Here is a 16,450-nt window from a genome sequence, read left to right as displayed (position 1 = left end):
TCCAGATAAGAAAAATTCCGTCAGGCCAACGTTATCATCCACTTCATGTACGGTAGTGCGAACAACAGGTCCATTAAAACGTGATTAGATAGGTGACACGTGTTGAAAAACAAAATTAAAAAATTATTCAGAAAAACTGGATGCACACTGTCTGCACTCCACATAATAGTCTCTCTTTTGAAATAAACCCCACCAACCGGTCATGCGCCAAAGATTCTCGGTCTTAGTCGAGTTTGAACCGTCTCACTGAATACGTTTATATTTCCGATTCATAAACAAATCCATTTGTTCCCCGCGTAATTGAACGAATATTAACATCACTGCCATCGGTTAAAGTGGCTCATGTGTGTGAATTAAAACAGAAAAATCGATTTACCCCTGAAACATTTCCGGATTTATGAAAGGGTGAATCGGACTGTCAAGCGAAATATAATATGGCCTGTCCAAATGGAAATGAATTGTAAGTTTCTCAAGAATTAAATATAAAAAAATCCAGACTGTGGAAAATCCAAATAAAAATTGAATGTACCCTTTTTAATTAATCGAGTAATTAGTGTCAACTATTTTCTCTAGATTTTCAATAGAATGATTATTTAAAAAATAAATAATATCAAGAATCAACTGCGCCATTGAAATTTAAACAAACAAGAGAGTATAAATTTTGCAGAACTCCTATCAGCTTTTTTAATTGCACATAGATTAGAAAATCCTCACGGGAAATTGCGCAATGTTCAACAGGAAATTAAAAAAACTTCATCAAAATACGGAAAATCGTCGTCGATCGACGAGGGCAAAAATGACGAAAGCTGATAAACCGTTGACACAGAATATTTCCGAAGTAGATGCAACTATCTGCCCTTGAATATTGCACATGAGCCAAGAGGTCGTGATCCCCGATAAATCTTTCCGAAATGTTCGTGTTATATCCTATCAATTTCATAATACATAAATCCATATACCGCGTAGATATGACGACAGCAATCAAGATGGTGATCATCTAACTGATGGCCCTGGAAAAGGTCTGCTCTACGGTGAATACCTGCGCCTGGACAAGATCCTCTCAGCACAAACACTACTCAGTGCAGTGTACGATAAAGAGGTTCATGATGAGCATCTCTTCATCATCACACATCAAGGTAAGCCGAAAATCCCAATGGTACCCTCCCATTATTACGCCAATCCAATTTAATGAAAGCCAATCCGCCAATCCACCTGGAGAAACAACCGCTAGATGATTAAACAATTCAATCATTTTGTCTGTGTTTTTCAATATTATTTATTATTTCTAGCTTATGAACTCTGGTTCAAACAAATCATATACGAACTGGACTCGGTGAGAGGGTTATTCAGTACAGAAAAAGACCCCACGTCAAATGGTCCAGATGGAATATCCGAATTAGCGAATTACCAGAGACTGGACGAGTCCAGAACGTTGGAGATCCTGAAGCGACTGAACCGCATAGTCCTCATATTGAAAGTAATTACGTTAAAGAAGACCTCCCTTCGAACAATCTGATGAGATCGAAGTGGAGGAATTAAACGCTATTATAAGAATTCGCAACCTCCAATTAAGAAATCATTTTCCAATGAATGTTGAATTTCCAGAATTCAATAAACTCGGATTGTTTGAAGGGTGAACGAACCCCTGACGACAAGCCAATTAGTGTGAAGAGTGTGAGATTGAGACAGGTGTTTTGTTACCAGAAGGGCTCTAATCGAATAATGACCCTCGGTGTGCATGTGGAATTCTCCTTCCCGCTATTTTCTCTTTCATTCAGAAATAGTCGCAGAGAGCTTAAAGTCATGGATTAAAGTTTAGATATTGAAAAATTCTTTTTTCCCTCATTGTTCACCACCAGTCATTGATATTTCTCACCTGAGCGAGCAATGAGGGATTTGTGGGAAGATAACTAGACACTGTGTAAGTTAATACAAACCGGTTGTAACGCGATACAATGAATAAAGGAGGATGGAAATAAGTGACACTTACGCCAACCACAGTTAGGCAATTTCTGATCTCGTTCGGCTCATGATATACGTTTTACCACAAAAATGAGGCGTACTAGGTTGCACTTCTCTCGTTGGTTTAATTTTCCATGGGAGTTATTTCAACATGGATAACGTGGGAATTCCAGGAGATCATTCATATGGATACGCTGTTGACCTCTTTTTCATTAAAATTGTATTGTCACTTCGTGCTTAACATTTATTGTTGCGCATAATTCATGATTCAGGATGTTCTCTTGAATATTTTACAGCTTCTTGTTGACCAAGTGACTATATTGGAAACAATGACACCTCTTGATTTCATGGCTTTCCGTGATTATCTATGCCCGGCGTCTGGATTCCAGTCGCTTCAATTTCGATTATTGGAGAATAAACTTGGGGTGAAGGGAGAGCATCGTGTACGATATAATCAGTGTTACACTAAAGTTTTCGGTAAGGATCCTGAGGCGGTTGATGCCATTAGGAAATCGGAAACCGAGCGGAGCTTGAGTGCACTGGTGCAGGAGTGGTTGGGAAGGACACCAGGTCTCGAAGACACCTGTGACTTCAATTTCTGGGGAAAGTACAAAACTGCGGTGGCAACGATGCTGAGTGATCAGGAACAAATTGCTCAAGTGAATATCTTGTCGATCATTTCAATCATCTGTCACCATCAGTCGTCAATGGATTTTTTTTTTCACAGGGACAACTGAAAGAACCGGTGCGCAAGTACATGTCGGCGAGTGTTGCTGGGAAGAGAGGGATTTTTGAAACGGTTTTCAATGAATCTCTTCACAATGCTCTTGTGGCCAGGGGGGAGAGGCGATTTTGTCATGCTGCACTCAAGGGCGCTATCATGATTACACTTTACCGTGATGAACCGAGATTTAGTCAACCCCATCAAATACTCACCGCTTTGATGGATATCGATTCGCTTATCACCAAATGGAGATGTGAGATTTTTTAATATTTATATTATTTTAGTTAAATCGAGTCTTCAGCCATTCAATTCGATCAAATTCTTCATTGAAGTTGATCATAAAGGTTTAACGAAGATTACAATAATTATTTTAACTGCACAACTTTTCGAATGCTCAAAGAATTCCTCTTCGGGTGCATTTATTACGAAAGAACTAGAGAATATCAATATAATTTGATTTCAAATAATGTTGCCTACACTCAATGAATTCACCTGAATATATTATAAAAAAGAATACCTTATCAGGGTCAATCGAATTACAATCGTCTACAGATGATTTAGAAAAAATGAATGAGTGATCAATGAGTGATTTATAGTAATTGCTATAAATTCTTCAAGTCGCTTAAAATCTTCTTTTTTACGGTTCAAAAGAGGAACACATACATTGCAGAATGTGATATAATATAGATGATAGTTCCGCGCGAATTCACATCACTTGGTCCTACACAAATTAATCGGATATTCCAAATATTGACCATTTCCGAATTTACAGTACCGGTGCGTCACAATTTTACCCAGAACAAATTCAGCGCAAGCTACCACAAAGAAAATTCAATACTTTATGAATTTAATAATACATCTATCGATTTCCCTTGACCTTTTATTCTGAACTCGTTCACATTAAAAATTGTCTTTCTCCATTTGTATCTTTTGCACAGACAATCACGTGATCATGGTGCAGCGGATGATCGGTTCCCAACAATTCGGTACAGGTGGTTCCTCAGGGTATCACTACTTGAAATCGACCCTCAGGTAATCCCCACCCCAGTATTCCACCTCAAGAAACCAATTACAAGATTCAATAAATCATTAATTTGTTCTTACAGTGATCGATACAAAGTCTTCTTGGATCTGTTCAATCTCTCCACATTCCTCATCCCAAGAAATTCGATTCCACCACTGACGAAGGAAATGAAATCGAAGCTCTCGATAGCGTGGGGTTGTTTCAATACCGAGGATGACACATCGGATCAAACCGCCTCCGAGAGCTCAGTGGAGGGTTCCTTGTGAGACTAATAACGCAAATGCATAATCCTCGAATTCTCAATTTATTGATGCAATCCAATAACTAAATGGAAAATTATGGCAAACAATCACAAGTTGATTTTTATAAAAACCGTAAAACTCCATTTATAACAGCTTGCCATTTCGACGCTGAATAAAAATATTATAATTATTGTTCATCCAGTCGTACACATAAGAATAGAATACACTGTTGGTTCACTCTTTGTAATATACAAAATTTAAAAAATGACATCCACCGCAGCGACTTGATTTGCAATACCTGTAAGAAACATATCGCATCCTATCATTAGCCACGTTATCTTTGTGAAGAAATCTGATGTGGAAGAAAATAAAATGACCGACCGCATATGTTACTTCCAATTGCGATGTACAAATAACCTTTGTCGCCGAATAGTGGTCCCCAGGAGTTCCTGACTATGTAAAAAGGTATTGGCCCGCTGTTATCGTATCCCACTATCTGAACTGCATGATTCAACATCGAAAATGCACCGTCACAATGGAATTGTATAATACCGCCTAAGTAGTTCTGCCACGTGAGAGCATTGACCGCTGCTGCTACTGGTCCATGATTGACAAGTGTTGCTATGAGTTCCTCCTCCGATCCAACGTAACTAAAAGTGAATACCAATTGACGGAAATTAAACTTCACACATAAAAAATTGATTAAGTCTAAATTTTTTCCAATGACGCCACAAAAGAAGACATATAATAATAAAAAGAAGTTCTCCGAAAAATTTCGCTGACACTTTCTGCTCTTTGTGTCTGCGAAAAAATATTCTATAGTTCAGAAAGCAAGTGATGAACTTTTTAAATTAATTGATTTTTCGGATTTTTGAGGAAATTTTTAATTGGAGAGGAGATTTTAACGCAATTTGTCAATTTTGTAATTGAAATTGAATGCAACGTGACTTATGCTCATTGCTAGGCATCCTATATGAAATACTTGATTGCAAACGTTTACATAACATGCGGCGTTGGGTCATAAATAATCTAGCTTGATGGCAGATTAATATAAGATTACCTGTCACACGTGAAACCCGCAACTCGAACCGTTGACGTTTTTGATCTATAAATAAAAGAGATAATTGAAGAAAACCACAAGCAATTGCGAATATAAATCGACAATGTGCACAATTGTAATTTCAGGCGATATTTTCCTGCGGGTGATTAAACCCCGAGACATTTATCGAAAACCATCACATCACTCCACATCACTCAATTATTTATCTTTTACCTATCTAACAAGCAAGTACCGGATGTTCCTGTCACGGGATAAGCGCTTTCTGCCAAAATAGGAACTCCATAATCGTCGAGCCAGGAGAGAAGACTGCAAATATCACCTCCATTGCATCCCAAATTGCCATTCCTCGCGCAGTCTATCATCTGAAGAAAAAAACGACAAAAAAATGGTTTTTGTTTTTTTATAGATTTATTATTTATTATTTATTATTCTTTTTTGTAAAAAATTCCTCATACGAGTGATACGTAAGAATATCGATCATCGGAATTCACTGATACGGTGGCCAATCGGTTGCATAATCGACTATAAAGATAACTTCACCTCTTGCACGCTGAAAGAGCGCAATGTCCCATTTTTTATAGCAACCATGGATTCAATGCATTCTACTGCAGTGTATGCCCAACAGGCCCCGCACGATCCTTGGGCCCTGACTGGAGTAACTACGTGTTTTGTCCTCCAATCGTTTTTCGTCGGTATCTTAATCAGTCTCTTGATACGATTCAGGTGTTCTCCAGGTGTACGATGCTGACGATGGTGATGACGATCATTTTTGTGGCGTTCTCCCCGGCTCGATAAATCCGGGCGCAATGTTAGACGCAGAAATTCCTCCTCCGAAAGATCGGAAAATTCCGTCAATCCGTAGTAAGCGCTTTGCTGAGTCGATCGCAACCGATTCATGCGTTCGATTTGACGGAGCGATCGCTAAAATCGTCATATTTTGTATTATTGGGGTCGGGTGATAGAAAATTGATAATTGAGGTGTACGGGGCATCTCTTCGTTGTAAAAAATACAAATAGACCGGAGTATTTTAATCCGTACCCTGTCGTCAAGAATAATTGATACGAAACGCATTGTCTAAGTTCACGACCCATTGTGTCGGTACAGTGACGCTTTTCTGCAATTGACGGGAGTATTTCTATTTATATGTTCTAAAAATATGTCTCCCGATTTTTTTCAAGCTACAACTATTCATTAATTTATTCATTACTCACCTGAAAACCTTTGAATTTCCTTTCGTACTCGTCCGGATTATGCCGATAGGATTTGTTATAATAGGAAACGTAAGTTTTGAATAAGTTAACATCCTCGGTACTTGTATCTGGCGGTACTCTTATCGGAATAGCCAAAAATCCAAGGCTTATCACTAAGAGTGCCAGTGCAACTGTCTTCCACTCCATAACAGAGTGTATGGCATTATAGTTGGAGAGACAAGGGGAAAGAATACGGCTTCACGCAGACGGAGATTGGCCGCCCCTGAGGCTTGAAGCACTTCGGATCAACTTACAGACAATATAATGCCGTTTTTCTGAATCACACACTCATGCCGGAGAATTCGCGTGTGTTGAGGAGATAATTCCAGCGGATTAATCATTCGAGTATTGGTTCGGCGGTTGTTTTCAAATTGAAAGGAGAAAGGGTGGAAATTATTTGGAGTTTCCCTTCTTCTCTGCATCCACTGACTATTCGTTCTTTGCCAATCTCATTTCCAAAAAAATCTGTTACGTTCAGTTATTGCGGATTATTTTTCTATCAATTGATTGAAAAAATTGATTTCAGAAGGCGGTGAGATTAGAAACATGACTGCATAATCATGTGTAATAAACAATTTCCATATTTTATTATTGAAACATCCACAGACCATAACATAAAGTATTCAGTGTTCTTACAATAGATTTTACATTACCCACAAATAATTAAACAAATTGTACGAAACGAGTACGTGATAGTGCTCATGTACTTTAGGCACCTAGAACTGATCCTCCAGATAAATGAATGTAAAGGGTCACTACTGAAAGAAGTAAATCATTGGACTATTAAAATGAGATATCATAAAATGAACGGGACCGAAGAACCTTATTCCAAAGAACTTTGTACTTCCAGTATGTACATCATCACGCAAACGATAAACATGTAATTGAGTGTCACGAGTGAAGATTGATATGACAGTTAATATTGTGAGAAATCAAAAGGCATCGATAAAGTGTCACAAGTACTATTTCGTTATTTCGTAGTCTCGTGGCAGTTGGAGATTATGATTTAATGGGATAGACTTTTCAGTTGATACAAAATTGTCTTCCTTTCTCATGTTATCAAATTCGACGATAAAATCCACTCCAGTGCACTGACTTATCAATGAGTCGCAGCTTCAATGCGGTAGTGTTTTTTTACGACATCTTAATATCCATTCAAAACCCGAGAGTTATAAAAAAGTTGTGACATAATCACTTGTTCGTTAGAAGTTCCACAGATGAGTCTGAAAATTCGCAATCATTCTCAAACTGAGAACAACGATTTTTATGCATTTTATTTTTTGTTTTCAATCATAAATTCGTTCATTGCATTCCCCCAGGACAATTACTGTTGAGGAGCTTGCACTGGCACCATGTGCTGGGTGACACGAAGGAGTGCATTGATCAATGATTTCAAAATTCGTGGCATCGATGGAGATACAGCTGCAGAAGACAAGGCATTTCTTATCTCTCGGAATATATTGCGAGTGTTTGGATTCCTCATCGATGAAAGACGCATCCACAAGAATTGGTAGTAGATGAATGGTGTTAACAATCCTGCACGACCACTGGGGACAGAAGAAATCAAAAGTCTCTTAATACTTTCTTGTAAAATCAATTGTTCTTCGATCAATCGATAATTAGCAATATTTCAAATGATTAAATGATCAATTAATGAAAGAGGGAAATAGCCATGCAATTAACCAGAAAACTTACGTGAAAACGAGGATGATAGTGAGTGGCAAAATAATAATTTCACAAAATGCACAGAGACGTAAAATAGTGCGTGACTGGAATTCAACGATAGATATAAGGAGTCTAGCTTGCCAAACGCTATTCTGACCCAGAATCTGAAATAAAAAACCACAATTATTGCAAGTCATTAATTCCGGATCTGCGAGTGATGATTAAAGATCGAATAGCGTCAATTAAACTCACGTCGAGCAATGTTAGAGAATAACTCGCGGAATGCATGACAGCGAAGAGAAATACTGGTACCAACACCACTGTAACTAGCATTAAGGAAGTTCATAGATTTCTAAGATGATGAGACTTAACATCGCCCCAATTAAAATTATTATTTTTTTTAACTCTAGAAAAAATTAAACTCGAGTGATTTCAGATCAAACAATCATTTTACAGAGATAACGACAATAAAATCGTTATCACTTGCTTGGTCTCATTTTCAAATGCGCAAAAACCATTGGATATATTTCGAAACTCCTCCTCGTTCTGTTCTCCATCGGAATTAAAAAAGGATACAAGTCACAGGTGCTACGTAGAGGAATATCGACGAGTAGAGTAAATAGTGGCACGAATCCTCCACAAGAAGAAGCTCGAGGAATCGAGTATTCAGCTGTACTCCTGGTACCCTCTGATGAAGACGCAGTGCACTCGTTGCAGCACTGCTCATCAATGCCTTGTAATAAGCATTGTATGGATTGCTGTAATAATAAATCTAGAGTAATGCTCCTGATCGAATACAATAGTTCAAATGATTCCAAAATTTGAAGAAAATCCCGAAAGGCTAAAAACACTGGATGATAGAAAATCAAAATCTCCGAAATTTAAATTGAATTACATTCACTTACCCAAATACTGGAATTAGATATCCTATAGTAAAGAGAACAGTGGAAATTCTTGTAGCCCACAGGGCCATATTAACTTTATTCTCGATAGCATGTTTTTTTAGAGCACCCCAGCCCTTTTCTACCCGGGGACTTCCATTGCTCTCCTCTGTAGGTGCACTCGGACTATCAGCCATCCTGAGAAAAAAACCTGGAATTATTAATACTCCAATTCATGATTTTACATAACTAGAAAAAGAGCCGGCGGTTCGTACAATGTTTTAATTCAGTGGTTTATTATATTCTTGTCATTCATTGCGCGTTTTTAATGGCTTTTCAGATTTGAAAAATATAGCTGGAGTATTTTAACGCTTGGTTATCTCGGCGACATTTACCTCAAAGCTCATTATGGATTTCCGCATTAAATTCAGGATTAAGTCATTCATGAAATTCTCTCATTATCTTGAAAATTCCGAAACGGAGCGATTATGCATATTTCAATGGCAGCTTAAATTTACTCAGAAATAGATCTGCCTTAATTTCCTAATTTCGAATAGCTTTTCAATAACTTTCCGCCGTATATATAATTATATAATATACCATGAAATCTATAATATATTCACAAATATTTAAAGCGCGTGGAAATATTTCTAGTATTAAACACAAAATATAATATATAAAAATTAATCGAAATACTGATATTTTTTTAAATATGCATAATCGAGAATCCCGACAAACATTATTAGCATAATCGATTAAAGATGATGTTAATGCCAACTTTTAAAGGGAATCTTCGAGAGATCAAATTCCACGATTTCTCGAGTGATCATGCTCTCTCATCTATTCCCAGTGACTTATCACGAAAATACTTGTGAATGCCATCAACCTAGACACTCATTTTAATTCACATTTAATATCAAAAAATGCCTACGTGTAACTTTCAAGGTATTTACTGATTACTCGCTGACCAATATACTCACTCAATCCTACAACTCTGATTGTTACCCACTAATTATTCCAGTGTTTCTCTGGAATAGAGCAGCAATGATGACGATTCTATTGGATGAAAAATGTTACTCTAGGTGAGTGAGGAAACACTATTCATTTACTAACTGGGATCCTCCACTTTTGGTTATTGAAAGTGGTGAGTAGCTTGAAGTTGTTCAGGTGTAAAACTCTGTTATTCGATGAACTTCAGGGGATCTCGAAGAGCGCCACGTACAGGCGATAGAAAATACTTGACAGGTTGGGTTGTATCTGTCATCTGTACTACTTTCCTTTTTCACGTGGCCTACATTATCTGTTGTCCTGAAGAATGAACCTGAGAAGGCTGACACACCGAGAACATGTGGTAGGAGTATTCTTCAATACACCTGACAGTATCATCGCCCAATCATTCTTGTTCATAAGTTAATTACGGGCTGTGATTGCCTCACTCCGGCTTATTCTGCACTTTTGCAGTGTTAATAAAAGAAAAAACGCGGGATTTATGGACAGCAGTATTTAATGTGATTGCAAGCTGCCGGGGATTGATAAACGCAGGATGTTCGTCTTGGTTGGATGCACTCTGACTCTTCTCGGTAGTTTTCTTGCGTTTAATAAATCCAGGAGCTTCTGGTTGATCATGGCGAGGAAAATTGTACTCGAGCTGAAGTATCAGCTGTTGGGGACCAGGGAGATCTTTTTCGATTTTGTGCAATCGAGGTACAACAAAACAGGTGAGTGCTGATATGTGTTAGGGGAACCAATGAATGACTCGTGGAAATTTGGGAAAATTTTGAAAGATGGACGATTTGGTGGAAAAAAAAATATTCGATTCGATTTTGGACGGACTTGTCTTGACAATTATTTGAATAATTTTATGGAATGAAGAATGAAGTTTCGATGCTTGGTTTTACATATCCTGTAAATCCTCATTTTCTTTTATTTCAGAATGTGTTTTTAATTTTTTTGTGGTTTGTTATTCAGTTATTGATATATTAGCTGCGTTTTTATTTCTATTGAACAATTTTACAATTTTATTTTGGAGTGATGCAACAAGATGAGTAAATTTCAATTGAGAGGGAAAGATTAAAGAGTCGTTGTAATATTTGGTCATAATGTTATTCTGTTGTGACAATTTTTTCAATTTAGAGATGATTATCCCAGGCAATGACATTTCAAATTTATTGTTAGCAAATACTGATGCCGTCACAATCCTTGAACGCAACAAAAAAAAATTTATTGCCATTACAATTTGTGATGAATCATAAAAATGTGGGTTTTCTTGAAAATCACCATGAGAAGTAATTTTATATCAAGTGTTCTGTAAGATATTCTATAATCTAAGTTCAACGGCAAATCGTTTGTTTTCACATTCATCGAGTCAAATGTTATTCCATAAATCTTTTAAATGTTATTATGATCGAAGGACGAAGTATACCTGATCATAAATGGACATATAAATTAAGAAAACTCACCAGTCATATTATTCCGATCAAAAAACACCACAGGCTGAAGAAAAAATACGGATGCGATCATTTGGACTATTACCTGATGGATGCCATCTAATTAACTAAATGAATTATTCATGAAATATTATTTTTGTTAGGGAATCCTTATCTATCTCGCTCTAATCCACAATATATCTCACTCCTTCGCGTGACAATCATGAGCAAGTTTATTCCCGTTTGCCTTGGAATTTTTAATAACCGCGATAGTCCATAATTATATCGGAAACGATCACTGTTTAATCTTTCGCTGATGACTGTTTACATTTAATTTTTCCACCACTGGATTCGGTAATCTGTAATTTCTTTTTTGTAATTGCGATATATTTTCACAATGAAATAATTATCGATCGTCGTAATTTTTTAATACATCTCAGAATACAGAGAACACGTGTAATCATTTTTAATAGTTTGATTCAAGCGAAAATCTAGAGATGAGTGGAATTCAATCACTCGTAAAAATTAACTGATCAATTCAGTGATTCCGATTGCAAATTAGCATCGCAATCGATTAATACGTATGAATATGGATGCGCTCATCGGAAATGTGCTATAAGAAGCAACGAATGACTCTTTATGCGAATAACTTCTACTCATTCCAGATTTACCAAAAAAAACCGGATGTGTGGCAATTGTAACTGGTGGTACACGAGGTATCGGTGCATCAGTTGTAAAAATGTTCCTACAGTCTGATATGGACGTTATTATAGGTACACCGTCTATTTCTATCAATTTACAATGTTTCTCGATTTCATGTCTTATTAATTGCATTTTGCGCTGCAGCTTGTCGAAGAATTGAGGCGGGAGAGAAAGTAATCGAGCATATTCGGAAATCAGGCACAACGACAGGGAAAGCTGCCGTCTATCACCTCGATAACATGAGTTTAGACTCTGTAAGAAAATTTGCTGAAGAAATTAAGAAAGGCTACACTAAAGTCAATATTCTCGTCAATAATGGTGAGAAATCCAGAGAAACTTTCTATTAGCACTTCATATTATCTCAATTATCACTGCAACGAATTTAAAAATGGAAATGTAAAATGTAACATGTTGATTGATTCTCAAGTCCAGTTCTCGGGGAATATCTTTGAACCTAAAATAGACAGCTAGATTTTTGTTCGGATTTTTTCTTTACCTCTTCACTATTGAACTGGACGATTGAATGCTAATGAAAAAAAACGGATTTAATTATGTTTCTCAGCGGGAATAATGTTCACACCTTACGAAGAAACAGTAGATGGATTTGAACATCAATGGGCTGTGAATTATTTGTCACACTTTTTGCTGACTGCGTTGCTAATGCCGTTACTTCGAAATGCTGGATCATCAGAAAATTCAGCAAGAATTATTAGTGTTTCTTCCTGCGCGCACCTGCTTGGACAACTTCCTTTCAGCGATATTAATAACAAGTACGTGTAAAGACATTGACATTTTGGATTCGAACTCATATATTCATTGGCTCATTACAATTCATACAGTTTTCTTTCGTCAACGAATTGTTTCCATTGATATATAATGAATATTCATATAAAATTTCACTTTGCAGAGCTCAATTCATATCTACAGCGGCCTATGCTCAGAGCAAATTAGCTCAAGTTGTATTCACCAAATCTTTAGATCAACTGTTAAAAGAAAAAAACCTCCCGATTCGCGCCTTTGCAGTTCACCCAGGGATCGTGAATACAGACCTGTTTGACAACAGCTATCTTAACAGCGCTAGGTGGCTCAGAGCTGCGTTCTTCAAGGTAACAATATTTACTCACTATTCTTTACTAAATAAATTGAACAAAAATAATTTTTTTCCAGACTCCTCAGCAGGGTGCCACATCAATTGTCTACGCAGCTGTCAACAAGAATCTCGAAGATCGTGGAGGCGCATACATAAGCAATTGTCTAGAAGCAACAGTCAGTCCTCTAGTTAATGATAAATCCGTCCAGGAAAAATTGATGGCTGTGAGCCTTGAACAGGCTCAACTGAAGAACTTTTTTCAGTATTTATAAGAGTATTTATAAACGAAAAGGATGACATCTTCAGTACAAATCGTTTTCTAATTTATACAATTTATTATACAACTCCATCCATGACTCAACAGTATAAAACCGATGAAATATTTATATTTATAGACTATAATAAAATGGTTAATGTGGATTTATCCTTTCGTGTATACTTGTCGTCCAACTCTGTATGCAGCGCTGGATTTTATCCGCGCCCCTCGGTGCGATATGGATTTACTGAGTAATGCAGGTATTCGTTGATAAATCCCTCGACCCTGCGGTGTTCCAGCTCGAATTGTTACGTTTTCATTTTCATCTGGTGTAATTGAAATCCAGCCTGCATTCGATAAAAGAATATCGCAAGTCGATTCATCTTTACTGATCCCTTGGACACTGAACTCTTCATATTCAAAACGTGGCCAGATTTTTAGCCTTTCGGGATCATTGATAGGTACAGCTAGCGCATCTGTCTGGAGTAATTCATTGTAAATATAATCAGCATCTTTGGTCTGACAGATCGTAATGGGAAGAGATGCACTAGCAAAAACGGTAATTCTAATGTACTCAGGACCAGTCAATAGATCGAGTTGTCCGAGTCCAGCCAAGAACAGAGTTTGACCTGGTTTAAAGATGAAGCTTCTAGGTGATATTATTTTCGTGGATAACGTCAGCAGCAGCTCTTCTGTGGTGAGTAGATGAAGAATTTGCGCTGGATTAATGACACCAGGAGTATCGTAACACCATTTACCGTACCTGAAGTCCTCGTCGTTCTCATCAATACCAAATTTACGTCCAGTTTCTAATCTTCTCTCGTATTTTGTTAAAGCAGCTCCTGTTAATGTCGACTTTAATGGGAATGTTATACCGATTCTTTCTTGCAACGTTGCAAACGCAATATTGCGTTCAGCTGTTAGCTGACGTTTACGAAATTGAAGTTGGGCATGTTCCTCCGACATCGTATTGGCTCGGCGTTGGGCTCTCATAGCCAATCGCCAGCGGACCGGATTCAAAATAGGAAATTTCAGGAGATTGAGAGTTGTCCCGGGCCATGGTGACGTTGTGGCTCTCTGAATTAAATCCACAGCCTGTACTTTGCAGTAATCAGACTGAAGGAGAGCATTGAACAGCGTAGATTTACCAACATTTGTACATCCAATCATGTAGACATCTCCCTTGTACTGCCAAATTCTGTGCAATTTATTAATCAGCCTCTCTACCCCATAACCAGTCTGTGCAGAGATCAACTCGACATGTTTAACATTGAATTCTCGAATGCCAGACTGACTGAGGGCGTGTATCAACGACGTCTTAACATTTTCAATAAATCGAGGACAATCCTTTGGTAATAGATCCACTTTGTTCCCGACTACGAATATGGGAGTATACTTTCCAATGATTGAAGGTAAATCTGGCCAGATACTGCATGGAAAGTCTGTCAGATCGATCATCAATATCACAGCGGCTTTTCTCTTCTTCAGCTGAATCTGACTGAGAATCTCAGGATAAACTTCAGGTGGCACTTTAACTTCCAACGTGACATTATAATTCTTCATGAAGTGGCACCTCTGGCAGATCGTATTCTTCAAGTCATCATCGTTTTTCAGATTTTTAAACAATTCCGAGGGTAAGTACCCTGGAATTGCAGAGTCCTGACAATGCAGCAATGCTCCACAGCCTCCACATGGTACATTACTGATTGCAATATTTCTGTCTGGAGTTCCATAATTTGATTCCCAGGAATCAGGATTCTCGTAATCATCATATTGCTCATAATCTGTCATCCAGTTTGGTGGAACATGGTGAAGAGTATCTGCTGGTCTTTTCATCTCCGATCCACTAGGGTTATTTGAAGATTCCTTCGCCTCCATCCCTTCCACTAATTTCTGCAAATTGTCCATTCGTCTCTTGAATCTGGGGGCCAAGTCTTTGGTCTCTTTGGCCTCCAGATATTTTTCATAGAGCTTCTGATACCGAGTATTCAGGATCGGCTCAGGATCCTGGTCAACAGGTGCCTCAGTCTCCTTGAACTCATACTGATCTGTCGATGCATAAGGCATATGAATGGCTTTCGGACCTTTTACTTCGTCCACCATCTCCTCAGACTCTACAGCTGAATTCTCTATTTCTTCCAGATTCTCCTCGTCACTCTTTAAATATTTCAACGCAATACTGTAATTTGGATCGTTAAGCTTTTTGTACAACAATCTGCCGTGCTCCTTCTTTACCAATTCGCCCATTATAGCTTTATTTTTCATATATCCAAATTTTAATCGCTTCCTCTCAATATAGTCTGAGTAAATTAATCTATCTTTCATAGCTTCAACCCTCGGATCGAGTTTGAGTTTAACTTGCCCTGTGGAATCGACTTCCAGAGCTGCAGTTGCTTTCGAGTGAATATTTTTCCATCTCCATAACCTCCATCGCATCGGAATTAGTAAATATTCTAGTGATCGATAGGTTGTCACGCCGACTGCACCAGGAAATGACTTCTTCAAGCGCAGCATCATCGCACAAATCACTTTCTAAGAATTTTCACTGATTCAATTTCCGTTTTAGACATTTTATCACGAAAATTGAACGTTCGTTCCGTTGGTGCCGGTTTATGTACGCACTCCGCACATTTTTTAACATCTCCGCTTTTATCAGAGGTTATGAGGGATTGCTAGGGTTTCTCTGGTAAGTCTTCCACGAGAAACTTTTATTGCGGTAGCACGTGAACTAATCCTGTGAATAAGAAAAAACACGCCGTCTCTATCAAAGAGGAGGCTCAGTTCTGGGGGTTTGAGTGACCCCAGCGGCATCGTAGTACCGCACCCCAGGAGAGAGAGGGGGCCACATGCAATGCTGAGGTGTCTGCCCCTTAGCCGACTCAGCAACTCCTCAGTAGCTGTCCCGCTGCCACAGGGACCAGTCGAAAGAGAGGATGTTCACGTTTGCGTTGCCCAAAAGTCCTTATGCTGACTCTTGACTTTTATTCTCTCGTATACAGACCCTCTTGATTACCCCTTATGCCATCTAGATTATCCCTTATTTTCTATTTGGATTTGTTTGGATTTCTAGGATTTTTTACTTAAGCTGGATGGAGCGTAATCAGATCTACATAGGGGGGTTGGCTGGTTGGTTGGTTGGTTGGTTGGTTGATGTGGTTGGTTGGTTG

General features: G+C 38.1%; 5 protein-coding genes across 6 annotated transcripts; 2 read left to right on the top strand and 3 right to left on the bottom strand.

Moving 5' to 3' along the window:
• The first annotated feature begins 75 nt into the window (after positions 1–75).
• On the top strand, positions 76–4,222 carry vermilion (Tryptophan 2,3-dioxygenase vermilion). Its single transcript, XM_011310463.1, has 7 exons — positions 76–460; positions 967–1,136; positions 1,290–1,477; positions 2,259–2,621; positions 2,690–2,939; positions 3,625–3,718; positions 3,793–4,222. The coding sequence occupies exons 1-7, from the start codon at positions 435–437 to the stop codon at positions 3,974–3,976; spliced, it is 1,275 nt and encodes a 424-aa protein (XP_011308765.1). The 5' UTR covers positions 76–434; the 3' UTR covers positions 3,977–4,222.
• LOC105269885 (cathepsin O-like) lies at positions 4,159–6,534 on the bottom strand. The gene is made up of 6 exons (XM_011310464.1): positions 6,225–6,534; positions 5,553–5,933; positions 5,226–5,374; positions 5,013–5,057; positions 4,334–4,602; positions 4,159–4,250 (listed from the first exon to the last, which is right to left on the bottom strand). The coding sequence occupies exons 1-6, from the start codon at positions 6,408–6,410 to the stop codon at positions 4,210–4,212; spliced, it is 1,071 nt and encodes a 356-aa protein (XP_011308766.1). The 5' UTR covers positions 6,411–6,534; the 3' UTR covers positions 4,159–4,209.
• A 292-nt stretch (positions 6,535–6,826) lies between these two features.
• Positions 6,827–9,952, bottom strand: Kr-h2 (Krueppel homolog 2). The gene is made up of 6 exons (XM_011310462.1): positions 9,790–9,952; positions 8,834–9,007; positions 8,505–8,686; positions 8,181–8,248; positions 7,959–8,092; positions 6,827–7,810 (listed from the first exon to the last, which is right to left on the bottom strand). Exons 2-6 carry the CDS (start codon positions 9,004–9,006, stop codon positions 7,588–7,590), a joined length of 780 nt encoding a protein of 259 aa, XP_011308764.1. The 5' UTR covers position 9,007; positions 9,790–9,952; the 3' UTR covers positions 6,827–7,587.
• Positions 9,953–10,066: 114 nt separating this feature from the next.
• On the top strand, positions 10,067–13,451 carry LOC105269880 (retinol dehydrogenase 12). Of its 2 annotated transcripts, XM_011310460.1 has the most exons (7): positions 10,067–10,160; positions 10,271–10,527; positions 11,901–12,008; positions 12,082–12,255; positions 12,500–12,707; positions 12,845–13,043; positions 13,105–13,451. In XM_011310460.1, the coding sequence occupies exons 2-7, from the start codon at positions 10,353–10,355 to the stop codon at positions 13,297–13,299; spliced, it is 1,059 nt and encodes a 352-aa protein (XP_011308762.1). In that variant the 5' UTR covers positions 10,067–10,160; positions 10,271–10,352; the 3' UTR covers positions 13,300–13,451. The 2 variants fall into 2 exon arrangements, with proteins under 2 accessions (XP_011308762.1, XP_011308761.1); XM_011310459.1 differs by lacking the exon at positions 10,067–10,160 and having other exon boundaries at positions 10,197–10,527.
• On the bottom strand, positions 13,432–16,049 carry LOC105269881 (nitric oxide-associated protein 1). The gene has a single exon (XM_011310461.1). It carries the CDS (start codon positions 15,798–15,800, stop codon positions 13,449–13,451), a length of 2,352 nt encoding a protein of 783 aa, XP_011308763.1. The 5' UTR covers positions 15,801–16,049; the 3' UTR covers positions 13,432–13,448.
• Between the last annotated feature and the right edge of the window lie 401 nt (positions 16,050–16,450).

The sequence above is a fragment of the Fopius arisanus genome, unplaced genomic scaffold (genome assembly GCF_000806365.1).
Source record: "Fopius arisanus strain USDA-PBARC FA_bdor unplaced genomic scaffold, ASM80636v1 scaffold00076, whole genome shotgun sequence".
Classification (NCBI taxonomy): Eukaryota; Metazoa; Arthropoda; class Insecta; order Hymenoptera; family Braconidae; genus Fopius; species Fopius arisanus.
Note: the sequence above shows the minus strand (reverse complement) of the source record. Positions and strands in the feature narration are given on the sequence as shown.